The sequence below is a fragment of the Coenobita brevimanus genome, chromosome 52 (assembly GCF_032717465.1).
Source record: "Coenobita brevimanus isolate Jiangsu-jjx chromosome 52, ASM3271746v2, whole genome shotgun sequence".
NCBI classification, from domain to species: Eukaryota; Metazoa; Arthropoda; class Malacostraca; order Decapoda; family Coenobitidae; genus Coenobita; species Coenobita brevimanus.
Genome location: NC_137005.1, coordinates 5,767,812 through 5,784,488, shown reverse-complemented (window position 1 = coordinate 5,784,488; position 16,677 = coordinate 5,767,812). Strand labels below are relative to the sequence as shown.

Genomic DNA, 16,677 nt, shown 5'->3' with positions numbered 1-16,677 from the left:
GAATTGATCTTTTATGATGAACAAGAGAGAGAGAGAGAGAGAGTCTGCACCACCTCAACGCTAATTAAGCCATGAGTGGCCATTAACTTTTTGATATTATTCTTGCCAGAACCTGATAATTATACTCAGCTAAGAAGAGACAAAGTTTGCAGTAACCCTGTAAGAAAGATTATGGTTTTATTCCTGAGTCCTTTATTCCCATTAGTGCTAAGAGTTTTTTCCTTACTGCGGCCAGATGATGTCAAAGAGTTGAGGATAATAATATTTGTCATTCAGTCTTTCTTTGGCCCATCAGGAGTTCAGGAGTCCGAAGCTAGACAACTTAATCCTGACATTCAGTGACAAGGGGACCAGTATCTCTTTTCCGTGCTTGGGTATTATGTAAACTGTAAACCCCAACCACTCTTCAGATGTAAACTCATTCAGATCCATCCGGCTGGTGCGTCTTAACTCACTAGATCATCAGGCGTCAGTTGGTTATATGGTTACAACTCGGAGAAGCCAATGGGCTTGTCGTTCACCAAACCCCGAATCACCTAAGGCAGCACTACATCGAGTAAATTCATTAATTCTTTCAGTAAAATGATGTCTTTTGTTTATTCTTTCCTTCCGACTGATAGATTTTCTGAACTAAGTAAAAACCCCTCGTTAGCATATGAGCGGATTGATGGAGATTGATTCTAACTTATTCTAACTAACTCTCTCTAATTCGTTCGTGAAGAGAAGTTCCCCCAAAGTTCAGAAGAAGTTGTTAAATGGTAGCAGGAAGAAAATATAAAAGTCACCGTGGATGTTTCTAATCTTTGTCCCGCCAGACGATTTTATTCGGTATACAGACTTTTCGAAATAGAGGGGTTAGATAAAGCCTTCATTAACCCCTTCATTACAAGAAATCGTTCCTAGGTTGAAAAATACAAGTTGGAGGTAACGATAATAAACTATATAAAGATGTCGCCGTATTGAAGTGGTGAAAGAAAACTAAAAAGGAGTGTATGTGCAGGGCCAAATGCTCCTCCCCAACCCCCACGCACACACAACAGAGTACACAAACGCTCCCCTTCACCACAAAATGCAGATACATGCTCCTCTCCACCACCACAGAATAGTCAAATGCTCCCCTTCACCACCACAATATACAGTCAGATGCTCCCCTCCACCACCACAAATACACAGTCAATGCTCCCCACCACCACCACAAAATACACAGTAAAATGCTCCACCACCACATCATACAAGCAAATGCTCCACCACCACCACAGCATACAGTCAAATACTCCACTACCACCACACCACACAGCCAAATACTCCATCACCGTCACAGCTCAGTCAAATACTCCCACCGACTCCACCACAACACACAGTCATATACTTTCATCTCCTCCACCACACCATACACAACCAAATGCTCCACTCCTTCCACCACACAACCAAATGCCCCACCCCCGCCACCGCACAGCCAAATACTTCACCACAACCACACAGCAAACAGTCAAATACTCCCCCTCTGTCTCACTTCCGCCTCGTCACATATGTCTGGTGTGATTATCCTCGCTAAGGACAGTTTATCCTTCATCTATGCAGTGACGTCATTATATACTTAGATTCCTGCCACTTCCTGCCTAGTACAGTCAGGTTAGGAGGGATTTCACACTGAGGGGGAGTTAGATATGGCCTTCATTAACCTATTTACACCTGTGAGGTCATTTATAGGTCAATTATTGGTCATTTATATATCATTCTTGCTACCTACATAAAAGATTGCTATATTCAGGTGAGGAGAGACTGCAGACTGGATGGCTATAAGAGAGAGAATTATTAGTATTAGATTATTATTTCCTTTAATACTGTGATATATTTTTTCTACTGTGATGCTTTTATTTTACTAGTTTTATTACTGTGACGGTTTTAACATACTACCCTGCGTTGATATATTAATTCCTTTACTACAGCGATAGGTTTATTTTTACTGTTTTACGACTGTGATGGACTTTACTATTTTACTACTATGACGGAATTATTACTGTTTGACTACTGTGACGGATTTATTTTACTATTTTTTTTATTACTGACGGATTTATTTTACTACTGATTTACTACTGTGACGGCTTTGTTTTATGATTTTACCACTGTGACGGATTTATTCTACTACAACTTTATTACTGTGACGGACTTATTTTACTGTTATGTTACTACTGTGACGGTTTGATTTTATTTTTTTTTACTACTGTGACGGATTTATTTTATTACTATTTTACCAGCGACGGATGTATTTTACTACTGTGACGGTATTACTCTACCACTACTGTATATTACTAGTGATGGAGTATATGAGAGAGGGGGATGTGAGTTGGGAGCGGGGCACTGAAATGGCGGGGGACAGGGCTACGTGGAGGCGATTTGTTTGTGGCCACCCCGAACGGGATTGAGGCGTCCGGCAGTAGATAGATAGATAGACTACTGTGACTCTTACTACTTTACTACTGTGACATTTTACTACTACCGGGTATTCTGCTACTGTCATGGTTTTATTTTACCACTCTGACGGTTTTTTGTTTCTTTCTCCTTCAAGATGGATTTATTCAACTTAACCAAGACACAGAAAGAAACAGGAGGGGTGAAAAACGAGCCTTCATTAACGTGTATCATTATCACGTCATTAATATCATCACGTCATTATTATTATCATCACGTCAATAATGTTTTCACGTCGTTAATATTATCAGGTCATTAATGCTAACACGTCATTAATATCACGTCATTATTATTATCACGTCAGTAATGCTAACACGTCATTAATATCACGTCATTATTATTATCACGTCATAAATATTATCACGTCATTATTGTTATCACGTCATAAATATTATCACGACATTATTATTATCACGTCATTCTTATTGTCGTCATTATTATTATCACGTCATTATCATCACGTCATTAATATTTCACGCTTGTAACTAGCAGACGATTTTATTCAGGGATGGAGAGGCCTTTCCAACTGGAGGGGTTAGCTTCAATTTCACTCTGCCATCTTTTGTGTGTGTGTGTGTGTGTGTGTGTGTGTGTGTGTGTGTGTGTGTGTGTGTTTGTGTGTGTGTGTGTGTGTTTTCTTGGAGGGAACAGTCTTGCGCGTTTCTGGCCTTTGGTTCCTTCTTCCTTGCATTAAAAAAAAAAGCTTTCATGAACCCCTTGTGCTATATGGGACTCTCAACCTGAATAAAGTCGTCTTAAAGGGGAAAAACTAAATTAATAAAAGTTGTCACGTATATATGACATTATTTTACATCTGTGCCGCTTGTGAATGCTGGCTGCTAAAATACACACACACACACACACACAGACACACACACACGTACGTGCCACACACATACAGTACTACATAAAAGACATACATTCATATACATACATAAATACATACATACATAAATACATACATACCCGGTACATACACACACACACTGGTAATTTATCGAGCTCGGTCTATGAGGTCGTATTTCAAGTGACCTCAGACTCCGTAACGCTTCTTCCGTAGCGACTTACCCTGCACACTACACCTCAGTATCGTCTTATACCCTGTGTCGATATTAAAGCGATATATATAACGCACAAGGGAATAGTTGCGTATAACATGCAAAATAAATCGCAGAGAAAGAAGTGCTACGGAGTCGCCTGTGTCAAGAAATAACTATCTTCCCAATTTCGTCTGAAGAAAATTTATAACTGATGATATGCACTGAAAACCCCTATCTTTACTAGTGAGTGTTTCAGAAGCTTTCGATTTTTCCGCTATGCATTCGTCAGACTTTGGGAACATTCTCTCTCTCTCTGTCTCTCTCTCTCTCTCTGTACAATACGCTTTATGTAATGTATTTTGCGACGAATACACTTGAAGAATGGATGGATGGATGGATGCGTGTATGTATGTACATATGTATGTATGTATGTATGTGCAATTCAGTAGATACAAATATATCACTGAAGTAAGTATAAAAGTACTGATTAATTTACTGACAAAAAGTTACCAAAGTTAAAAGAAAGCGGCGTATGGTTAGTGCAAACAAACTTACTCGTAGCTACCCAAGTCCCTTTTTATTACGATGCGTCTTATACGGGTAGCCTATGTTACTTGCATTACCGCCAGGCCACTACTCAGCCTGGGAAGAATCTGTTAAGTCATGGGGTTTAGAAATAATTGTCAGTGATCCCTTGACTGCTACGACAGTTTTAAATATTCTACCATTTTGATACGAACGAACGATTTATTTTATTTATTTATTTATTTATTTTTTAAGCAAGGACCTCGGACTGAAGTGGTGAGTGGGAAAAAAATCCGCTGCTACAGACGCACATCACTGTTTTTGTTATACTGAAAGAAATTCTAGCAGTCATTGGGTTAACATTGCATTGGACTTGTTGCACATCAGCAGATTATTAGATTTAATAGATTTCAGTTAAAAATAAAATCAGGCTTCTTCAGCGTAATGGAAGAACTGTTACTTTATTCTGACAGACTCAAGTGATTTTGCTTAACAGACAGAACTCGTATAGTGCCAGGGTGCCAAGGGGTATATATATATATATATATATATATATATATATATATATATATATATATATATATATATATATATATATATATATAATAATAAACTCCCGACTACTGTAGAGCTGAGAAATTCAGCACATTCAGTGAGTTACAACATTGTAGAAAATCATTGCAATGTAAGAACTTAGCTGTTTTATTCTCACCAACTCCAGACAATTTTGTTCAGCAGCTAGAGACCATACACGGTCAAAGGGTCAGAGGGAATCTGTATAAACGTTTCACTGTGAAAGGGACGCCCTCACGCGGTAGCATGTCCACAACAGTGCTATTATGGGTGCCAGTCCCTCCCTGTACCCCTGAAAGGAGGATGGTGGGCTGCAAAATAAAGGCAACTTCAGCTGGCAGTCCACCGGGTTCACGTCCAAATGAGCCTAGGACCTGAGCTTAGGTATCTGCCTCTCACTAACGTCAGACGATTTTGTTCAGCAGTTAAATCCTCCGTAGTGAAAATGGTTAGTTATAATGCCTATGTAAAATATGTATCCCGTCCAGTCTGAGCGATTAATGTTTCAGGCAATTACCATCTCTGTATGATTAATTTGTTTTTGAGTATCTTGACGTTTTACCTTCCACTAAAGTGCTAATATGATCTATCAGTTACGTATTTGAATACTTTACATACGATGCTTAAATAATGCTGTTGATACCCGTCACTCGATGTCCATCACAGAGTTCCCCCGTAAGCAAACTATTTCCTCATTACACATAAATACTAACGACAGCATTAATATCAGATTGCAAGTTGATTCCCATGAGGAGGGTCTGTTTTACACACTAAAAAAAAAAAAAAAGCGTTTTACTTTAGGAATTCCCTACATATGAACTGATTTGAAAACATATTTGATCGTAATAGAATAGACTTTAATACTCGTACTAACAGTGTGGTATATGCTGATGGATGTTGCTTCGGAGTAGCGCATGTCAGTTACACGGTGACAGTCAGAAGCCCCTAAAGTGTTGTGGGGACAGTCCAGTCATGCAAGAGGTGAGAAAAGCCGGTCGTGTCATAAAGTTATCATTAAGAATGACAGCGGTACCTAGGAGCACAAACCGATTGGCAGAAAAAGAGCTATGAGAATGAGAAACATAAGCAATAGACTGTTTCCTTGCCGGTAAGGCTGGATACAACACATCAAGACATCGAGGCTGACTGTCACTGGCAAGTGTACCATTTTACTAACCAAAAAACTTCGACACTGACATTTCAAGCCTCTTTTTATTATATTAGTAACTGTGATCCAACATAGCATGATTATTCTTGTCAGTACAGTACCAGTATATATTAGAAATAATACTGCAAGGGAAAGCAGTATGCTAAACTATAAAATAAAGTAATTGCTGACTATAACAGTAGCCACATTTTGCTCTACGTGGATTTTTATTTCAAATGCTTTTCATTACGTTTTCTATTTTTCTGTGCGACACTTTACCGCAGTCAGATCCATATATGAGTAAAAGATAAGTTTAAAATAATGAAATTTCCCCAAATACATGAGCCATCTTGAAAAAAAGTATTAATTGCCGTTTATATCAGCTGGAGAAGGACGCCTTCATGTAGTACCACGATGTAACCGGGTAGTGGAGCTGCCCGCCTAAACAAAGGTCCCTCAACTCTCTGTCCTGCGAAAGAAGGATGGTGGACTGTGGGAAATAGAATCCTCAATCTGCAGTCCACCGAATTCACGTCCAAGCACTGCTACTGTTCAAAGGGTAGGAGGAAGGCAGTGTCGCAGATCTTTCTTCCAGAGAAATGAGAGCTAGTTATGAAAAAATATATATGTTCGGTTCCTTTTTCATATTATTTTTGTCATACCGTTTTTTGTCTTTTCAGTTTTTACATGAAACTGTTGAAATTTCAACCCCGTTTGTTTTATTTTTAATTTCAAAGTAAACGATCATTAGTATTGGCTAAACCTTAACTACTCCGTCATAAGATCCTGGTTATGTTGGGATATTCTGAACTGTACGGAGAGGATGGTGGTGTATGTGATGATCAGTTGGCTGCTGTGGTGTCATTGCCTATTAATTGGGTTCAAGTGTGTAAGTTCCCACCACTTATACACTTCGATTTTCCTGAGAATCACTAGCTGGCTCATTAACACACACACACACACACACAATATATATATATATATATATATATATATATATATATATATATATATATATATATATATATATATATATATATATTATAGTGCGTTTCTCAGTGTACCAAGTATGATGATGATGTTTATAAAATGTACGGATCACATACTGTTCACTTTGTTACGAATGTTTAGTGGCTACAGTTTCATTTATACACCTCTTTAGGCAACAGTAAGTCACTCTTTGATCTGGTAAAGATTATTAGTGTAGCTTAAAGCATCCCATGACTTGAAGCTTTATTTGATTTTAGGTTAAACAATCTGAAAACTAGTAAAACATAGTGAGAACACGAGTAAGGACAGGAATAATAAAGCTCAAGTGTAATGAAGGCTTTAGATTTGCCATATTCTCTCTTTGTTAGCAAATATTACACACCTTTCGTCACTATGTGGATAATGATAAAATCCAGCATTGAGGTAATTATCTGTTCCGTGATACGAGTCTAAAAACATTACTGTAAGCAGCAGCATCTAAATTGTACTTAAGCTTCGTCGTAAGAAAGGGAAATATCGTTGACCCCAAACCAGAAATATAGCGGACCATTTAATTGTGTTAATCAATCTGTATAAAATTTCTGTAAAGAATTCTTCATGTGACGTCTGCTTAAATAATTTTTGTAACTAATATAATGACTTTCCTAGATGTTTTTAGACAATTTTAATTCTGTCAACAGGATCTCTACTAACAAACCACTCATGGTACATACTTAATAATAGTCATATCGTTTGCAATACTTTCACAAAAACATTCTATGCCCTTCTTGTTTGAAAAAGATAAATTTCTGAATGCTAATAACGTCTTGTAAATCTGCACTTATTATTAATACGGAACAAATGAAACCCAGTTAAAGAGAGCTACTTAAATACTTAACACAGTAATCTTCGAAAAAACCGCAAACAGCAATTTCGCACACTGTGAAGCCATTGATGAAGAAACCATAGTCATTTAGGTAGATACTTCTGGAGACATTCTACCGGTAATATTAGCTACAATTTGTGTTAATTTCTGAGTGATACAGAAAGCTTCTTATTAGGTATGTCTGCCAACTATGTATGGTGTAAATAGTTTCCTGTATTTATTGTAGGTTACTGTGGCACTTTTTGTCGACATCAGAAAATTAAATACCAGAGGAGAATATCAGGGCATAACAGGAACACTACTCTTCTAAAGAAAATAATAATGTTAAGACGACCACAGTTTCACATGGAATACGATCCTCGGCATAATGGAAAGACTGACTTTGGGGTGTGTTGTACTGTATGTGTGGAGGATGGGGATGAGGGGCTTGAGAAAAGTAGAGGCGAAATAAGAACGACGTGGAGGCAAGGTGGGTTACTATGAAGGAGGTGGTGGGCCGTGAATGGGGAGGTCTTCTTTGTTTAGGCAGAGAAAAGCCTGGAAGTCATACTGTGGTGGAAGTTGCCGTTCACAGGATGCAAAATCAAGCAATAGATAAGGTTATTATTATTATTATTATTATTATTATTACTGGAATTCTGCACAGTGTTTCTCGTATAACTAACGTGAAACCTAGAAGTCCTAGTCCTTTGTCTTTTACTTTTTTCTCGGTATCGTCAGACGAGTTTATACCAGTTTAGAGAGAGGGCTTTGATGACAGCGTACCCGTTTTATACATGTCGCCTCTGCTTTAAAGACGTTCGTTAGCAGAGGGGTTACTTTATATATACACTGTCATAATACTGTTCGAAGAAAAAGTTGAGCTCTTTCAGTTCATATATATAAGTAATGGAAGAAATGCAGAAGACAGTATATTCTAATAAAAAATAGTTTACTAAATACTCATACTGTATATCATTAATTTTGAAATGTAAATTCGGACTGTGGGAGGGGTAACACGTCTCCATCTTCAGTATCCAGTATACAAATAATGTTCACAGTTCTTCCAAATTTTCCCCACGATTCTGCTTCCCTTGGAGTGTGCAAATTTTTGTGGTTATATAATTCACTGATGGCTATTATTATTATTATTATTATTATAGACGATTTAATGAACTGATTTATGAAAGCTGTATCTAACACTTCCAATTAAAAGAGTATGCAAAGCCAAACAAACTAATCTCTTAGGAGCAAGGATAAAATATTAGCAACGTATTGTACTTATAGTTAGGTGATTAATGAAAGAACTGACATGTTACATAGATTATTATCATTTTTTTGTTTTACACCAGCCGAAGAGAATAAACCATTTAAAAAGTATAAAATTGAAATAAGTTTCCATTGGCAATAAATTCGTCAATAATCATAACAGCGATTTTTCAAGAACTTACAAATTTAATACCTTTGATATTATACTAAATTCTTTTATTCTTAGCATTTCTTTCCATCATGACATATTATTTTTCTTTGTCAGTCAATTGTTATATAAATGTATCTGACTTTGTAAACGACTGAATGGCAAATGATGAAAAATAACGGTAGCTTTTCTTTCTTAAATTATCTACTTGCACAGGACTTCATAACAGGAGTATATCATAAGAATTAAAGTATGTTACACAGTGCGGTAGGAAACACTGTATTATCGCTTTGACATTTTTAAATATAATACTCTTTTGTGTTTTCGGTCCATTTTACCTTCATTAAATTTACCCTTTCTCAGATTCATCCTTTTTATGCGTTATTTCTTCGCATCATCTTAAATTTCTGGAAACTGTTTCTTGAGCTCAATATGCTAATGTCTGTCAGTAGCCGAAACAGAGATCAAAAGAGAAAAAGCAGTGGTGTATATTATTATTATTATTATCCTGAATTTCCTTTTAAATCTCTCTCTCTCTCTCTCTCTCTCTCTCTCTCTCTCCAGAAATTTCCACCTCCCAATGGCCTAGAGCGATAGCAAAATCCTAGTACTGTACAGGTTTTTTAACAGAACCGAGTCTTATCCCACACCCCCTTCAGGAGTCAGAGAGAGAGAGAGAGAGAGAGAGAGAGAGAAGGGGGGGGGATATAAATACTGCAATTGTATAATCTGTATCCATTCATTCTCTGGGTACCGCGGTGAGTGCAAGGGTCAGGGTTAATGTTAGTGGCGGATTTTATAAGGAGTATAGCCAGAGATACAGAAATATTTGGAATGCTTGCCATACCCATTCCCTGCGAGTGGTGCAATGGGGTAATTTATCCATGCTTAAATCTTAGTTCAGTTTAGAGAAGCTCTGTCAAAAATAATAGTCTCAAGTACTTTTAACTATTTATTATTTAAATATTTATTTGTGTTTTATTAGTTGCAAATGCACAGGAATTTAATTTAGGCCATGATCAGGGAACAGAAATCCTAACAGTCAAAGGGTTATGCAGCATAACGTATCTTGAGTTTACTGATACAATCCCAATTGGATATTGCGTTCTGAAATCTGTAAAAATTTACTGTACATTCATTCATCTTAGTTTTTTATAAATTACCCAGTATTGCTTTCATACTAAAATATCATGGTGTGTGTGTGTGTGTATATATATATATATATATATATATATATATATATATATATATATATATATATATATATATTCAGGGACTTGAGATACAGTGAAGCATTAAATGAACTGCGTACATTTAATATGAAGTACAATAAATATATTCTAACAATAATTTCGATAATTAAAAATGAGCCAAAAAGGACGAGCATATTTAGCTCATGGTATCTCACTTGTAGTAATACGTGGCATGATCAGGATTAATTTTAAGTTATGCAGTTCTCATTTTAAGGTACATAGACTAATAAATAAGAAGACAAATGTTTTTAAACCATGTTTCTATACCGCTTTTTGTTTTCCGAAGTAGCATTGATGAGACAGGTGAGATCACCACTCTCCGTGCGATCACCTTCACTCCCCAGTTGGTCATGACGCTACAGCAGGAAGTGGAGCATCACTACAGTAATTAGTACATAAAAAGATAAAAGCGAGCATTGGTACCTTTGACACAATCCTTAGCGTCATCCTTTTTTTTCATATTGCTTAAAAAATAAATGGAAAATTCTTTTTGTTTGTCACTGCTTCACGGAATACTGCAATACTGCTGCATATTGCAAGTACATTATACATGCACTGTGCACAAATATATAAGTAACATACAAATCTGTTTTTATATCCATATATATACATACAGAAAAGTTAAAGGCATGGTGATTATGAAAGATGTGCCTATATTTTCGATTATTGTCGTATCTCTATAGGGTCTGGATGTGGATTGCCTGTATGTGCAACTTATTGGAAGATTTTAGTTTTCCCTTTAGAGAGGATAAATTCCTTACTGAAGTACAATATTTACTTGCAAGGCAGTTCCTCTAAACTCAAAAATAAGTTTGAGTAATTCTAACTCAATGTGTATTTAGTATTAATATAAATAAAGTGGTCGGGAGAGTGCGAGGAGTGGCGGGTGTATGGGTGGAGCGTCGCACTGTGTCCACCTCCTGTGTATTGATCAACTGGAACCTGTGGAGGCTTGCACAGCTCTTTCCACAATCTCCCTGTAGTTGTGTTTGAACTTTACTACCTTTTTATTCCCATCTGATGAGGAATAATTTCTCCTCCTAATAGTTATATCAACTTAGCATAATGTATGGGTGACTGAACGTGCAAAATAGGGTACTGTATCAACTTCAAATACCGCGCGCTGGTAGTGTTGTGATGAGTGCTGCCATCTACCATAAACAACATGCTCGTATGTTTGACAACTTTGCGGAAATACGGTTTAATTCACAACTACACCTATCCTCAAAGATGCCCTGTATGATCACGCATATGCAGAAGAACTGAGGCGTAAAGTTAATTCCTAATAGCGAAGAAATACCGTGATTTATGACTAGGTTCACCGGGTACGGTACGCCATGTTAGATCGGATGCTTTCTGAGACAAAGGAACATGAAAACATGTTGTGGTCATTTCAAGCGAGGCTTGGTCTTTCTCAGCCATGGATCATGCATCAAAAGGTTCTTGAATATACTGGAGAACTGTATATATCCACCTACCTTCATAAACTGTCCAAATGAAGTTGAAAATTAAAGTTGAAGAAGATCGTCACCAGCCATACCGTAGCACTGGATGGAGGTGGAGTTGACTAGGACGCTCCGCCCACCTCGGGGCGACGTCATTTAGGAACGCCTACTTTGCGCTACGTCACAAAGCTCCGCCTATATTTACGATGACGTCACGTTGAGGCTCCTCCCTCGACCAGATGACATCCCAAGACGGACAGGAACGTTTAGATTCTGACAACCTGGTGCAGCGGGAGGATGTGCTGCCATGCGAGCCGCGCACTGGCATGGTTTTAGGCGGTGGTGCAAGGGTTAACTTGCAAATATTCATGTGTTTGGAGTAGGCATGTGCATGGTCAGTGGATACATGTTGGATACACAATGTGTCAGTGAGTGTAGCATAAATATAACGATGAAGCATTGAGCAAGTGCGTATGTACTACGAAGTTGGAGATTGCAGTATTTTGGTATAGTTGGAGTGTCGTGATTGCAAGTTGTGAAGGATCGACTCACCCTTCGGCTGAGCTACTCTGCTAGTATCAACGGCAACCCAAGATGCCACGTCGGAAGCAGGATTGTCCCAAACGCATGAAATGTAAGTAGAGCAAGTTGCGAGGTAGTGGTGTGTGTGAGTTTGTGTGTGCTGCTCACGCTCACGCTGCCTCCCCATGCATGTGCTCTCTACCTGTGCCTACCTGTAATCTGTTTGACGTAGTGTGTAATTAATAGAACTATTTTCAGTATATTCACGGATCTCGTTTTTGTGAAAGTAGGAGAACGTTTAAAAGTTGAGAGTTGTTTACACGTAAAATATCTTACTTGAGTGTAGGCCTATCGCAGTCGTGCTGTAAAGTTTTTAGTAGATTAGTGTACAGAAAATTGAAATAGTTGGCTTCTCCAATTTATTTTGCAATTTGTGACTGGTAGCCTACATTGGCATGGCTGTGTATTTCGTTAGTTACCTGTGGTCGGGAATAGGAACCAATGTGTTTGCAGTTGTTGAATTTGTGGCGTTCCTGATCCTACCTCCATGGTGGTGTCAGTAAGGGTGTAGGTCCTCATACTGTGCCACCCTGGTCGGGGCGTGAGGGGGAGGCAGAGGCACCGCCCGCGTCCCGTGCCAAACCCTGCCACCCAGCACTCAACAAGTAGTCTTCGCTAAACTCGCCCACCAAACTCGCAACCCCGGTGAGCAACTTTACTTTCCACCAAGTTTTCCTGGCGAGAGAGGAAGCTTCGGTGGCGTGAGGGAGGTGTGGGTGATGTCAGGGGGTCGTAACAGGGCAGGTGTGGCAGGGGTGTATCTTCACTAATTAAGGGATCGAGAGTCGTTATCTCATAATATTAAGTAAACTATTTTATATACTACACATCTCCACTTAATTTTTTTGGTTCAGATTGTCAGAGGTAATTGTATATGGCATGTGATTTAGTAGGACACAAACACTAACAGTTATCCTTCGGCAAATAATGGTATACATAGACTTTAAATATTTTCACGGAAAGAAAGAATCGCCTTTGTCAACGTCGAATGTGTTGCCATTAGTTAGAAAACAGGATTCGGAAAATCACGTTTATGGCATGGAATAATAATTACATTGTAAATATATTACAGTAGTCGCGCTAATTGTTTGCATATAATGAACGGCTCTGGTGCCCGTTGTGTATGTTTGTGTTTGGGTTACAAGTGGGGTGGTTGTCGGTACTGTTTGACTTCAGTGAGTTTTGGACCACAGCATGACCCCTCTGCCAACACTGTCACATCGTTTTATTCTCTGTACAGCACTATCGTCTTCGCATGTATGTGTTTGTGTACTTGAAATAGTCAGAGTTCGGTAAAATTACATAATAATTGATTGGCATTCAGTAATTTGTATTGTTACTGATCATTCACCAGTATAAGCAATGTTTTGTTAAGTGACAGGATCATTGATATCGGCAACAAAAGGTGTTTTGTAACTGTTTGCTTTATTATATATCTTGATTTGAGTAGGTTTTATAGTTGACCCACTGCAGTGCGAAAAAACAGAGCCCAACATTAATTAATGTGTTTGACAAGAGTAAATACTGGGAAGGTTGACTACATAACCTTCATATTCAACAATTATAATACATTGTAGAATAAAAACTTGTCATGCTGAATATAATCTACTGATATACCGTGTCTATGTTCAAGGTATATCCCTCCAAACTTTTGCCTGTGGGAGTGAGTGAAATATTCCATTATCTGTCGTGCCTGAGTGTTTGTCCTCACGAAAACTTCTTGCCTGCCACTAGGTGTTCCATTTTCCTTACTTTTCTTGCCTGTGCGAAGTTGTAAATCTTGGCAGTGCAGTATTTGCTAGTAAGTATGGCTATAGATCTTGCTTCTGGTGCGCTGCAGTAAATCTAAGTGTCTGGGGATTATCTAGTGAATATTGCAAGTTTGCATGTTGCGTGGTGTGTCTTACTGATAGTGTGTGTATCGCTCTGTATCTTGTGTCGGCCTCTGGTGTGTGTGTGTGTGTACTAATGGGGTCTAATAGTCAGGCTCTGATCACTCTTTCGTACAGTACCTAGATACCGGTACCAGTTTGATTTTTTTTTTTTTTGGGGGGGGGGAGGTTGTACCTGATGGTTTGGGTTTGGTTAGAGCACCGGTGTGTGTGTGTGTGTGTGTGTGTGTGTGTGTGTGTGTGTGTGTGTGTGTGTGTGTGTGTGTGCTCGTGTGCGCGCGCGCAGAAAGGACTTGTCTTGGCATGAAAATTAGCTCAGCATTACAAAATTAATTGTTAACTTTTGTATGTTACTTAGATCTTGGTACCATGTAAATATTTATTTGTAAGTCAGGTAATTTGTAGAAGCACCGGTGTATGTTTTTCTCTCATCGGTAATCTCATCTCCGCATGTAAATAACTCTTGCATTTCAACATTCATATGTAAATAACTCTTGAATTTCAACATGAATGAATCACTTGCCTACAGATGTCTATGTAGATACCGGTACCCTTTTCCCCCATTTTTTGTGTCTGGTGATTTGATTGCAGGACCAGTGTATGTTTGTCTTCGCATGGGTATAAATAATGCTTTAATCACAAAATGAGTTGCTTGACAGTTACCGACAGACGTAAGTGCCAGTCGTGGATGTTGTGGGTGTACTCCTGATGGCATAAGAGATTTCGCTGGGTCTCTTCTGTGATGATTTAATTTCTTGTTGCACCACATATCCTCTTGTACTCTATGTATAGCTGTTTAATATCGACGCAGCCTGCATCAGAAACAAAGAAGAGGATTATGTAGGTGTGATGTGCAAAGTAAATTGCTGAGAGAGAGGCGTTGCGAAATCTCTGAAGCCAACTATAGCATGTTTGTTTTGACCTGACGGAAGATCGCTAACCCCCCTTCAGCTCAGTTGTCGGCCAGTGGTACGGTAGTCAGTTTTGAAGGGTAGATTTGAATACTAACCAAGGAGACTTATTCCTTTCTGATAAGGCCCATCGATTTGAATGCAACCCCAATTTAGTAGGTGTTAAAATTGAGGGAGTGGTCCAGGGTCGCCAGGTAAATACAAAATCCACCTTAATTAAATAACTATAGACTCCTTCCTGCCTTAACTACAGCTTATCCCATTTCACGCACCCACGACGGAGTATTCAAGTTGTGGCCAGTTCTGTCAGGTGAAAACAAACGAACTATAGAAATGCAGTCCTTGGTATGGCTATGAGGGCGCTGGGTGATGATTGTGAGTTGTCATCAGCTCACCATCGTCATCATCATCATCATCATTATCATCATCATCATCATTCTCTTCCACCTCATTTCCTTCTTCGTCACTTCATTCGCCTAATATTTCATCTTCCTCCTCTCGCCCTCCACCCCCTTTTTCCTTCTTTCCCTTTCTTGCTCCACTTCCGCCTTTCCCTCCTCCTCCTGTTTCCTTCCTCACCTCTCCTCCTCATTTTTCCTTCCTCATCTCGCATCCTCCTTCCTTCCTCCCCTCGTTCTTCCCTCCTCCTCCTCCTCTTCTTCCCCCCGCCCACCGTGTCACCACCCTCCCAGCAACTGCCGCGAGCCCCGAGCTGCCCAAGGTAAGGCCCGGGTTGCTTAGCTCGTCCCGAATCGATAAAACGAAGATTTATGGACCAAAGACCCATTTAACATGCTGTGTTGTTCACCTCACTCTTGAACTAAGGAGCTGTTTCGGCTTTTTACTTAAGTTTGGTGTATATTTTGCTGTAGACTTGAGTCCGTTTAGCCTGGGGACCTATTTTTATTTTATATTTGCCCTCACTTAATTTTTGTCTTCAGCTTTTGATAGGATTTTTGAACTGGAGATGGATTAGGTACGGATATGGCCTTAACTAATCCCTTCCTTACAAGAGTTTTTTTCCTAACGAGTAAAATAATATGGGTTGGAAAGAATAATATGAACACTCCTGCGTTCTCAGGCGGAAGAGGTTAATTAAATTTTCCTGAAGCTTCTTGAAACAAACCAGCGGCCCGGCATTACTCAGGTTGACCCGGAGACTTGGAGCTAATCACCCCAGGTCATTAAGTGGGCTCATTAAGGCTTTCATTATATTTTAAACCGTGGAATCATTAGCAACAATTAACCCTCCCGTGGTCGGAACAACTCCTGGTATTCTGTTCCCGTAAACGCCAGACGATTTTTTTCAGCTGAGTCACAGGCTCTTGTGTTTTCTTTCTCCCCTTAGGGTACTTAGGGTCATTATAGACTTTGGAGATTTCTTAATACCTCTTCCTCAGCGACTTATTTAGCATGTAACATATCACTGTCAGTTTTTATGTTACTGGTGCGTACTACGTCATTAAAAAAAAAAATACAAAAACAGCGTACACGCATCATGTGAAAGTACCGCATGGACAAGGAATCGCAAAGAAAAGAATTGCTGCGAAGTCCTCCATGTCAGCGCTAATGCCCACCTCACACCC

At 38.9% G+C, this 16,677-nt stretch overlaps 1 protein-coding gene across 1 annotated transcript in view; it reads right to left on the bottom strand.

Annotated features, from left to right (window-relative positions):
* The window catches only part of LOC145400439 (uncharacterized), a 42,865-nt gene extending 29,959 nt beyond the window's left edge, over nt 1-12,906 (bottom strand). Inside the window, exon 1 of the mRNA XM_080272953.1 lies at nt 12,708-12,906. Within this exon, the coding sequence (XP_080129079.1) occupies nt 12,708-12,807 (100 nt within the window). The 5' untranslated portion in view covers nt 12,808-12,906. The remainder of the gene's footprint in view (nt 1-12,707) is intronic.
* Between the last annotated feature and the right edge of the window lie 3,771 nt (nt 12,907-16,677).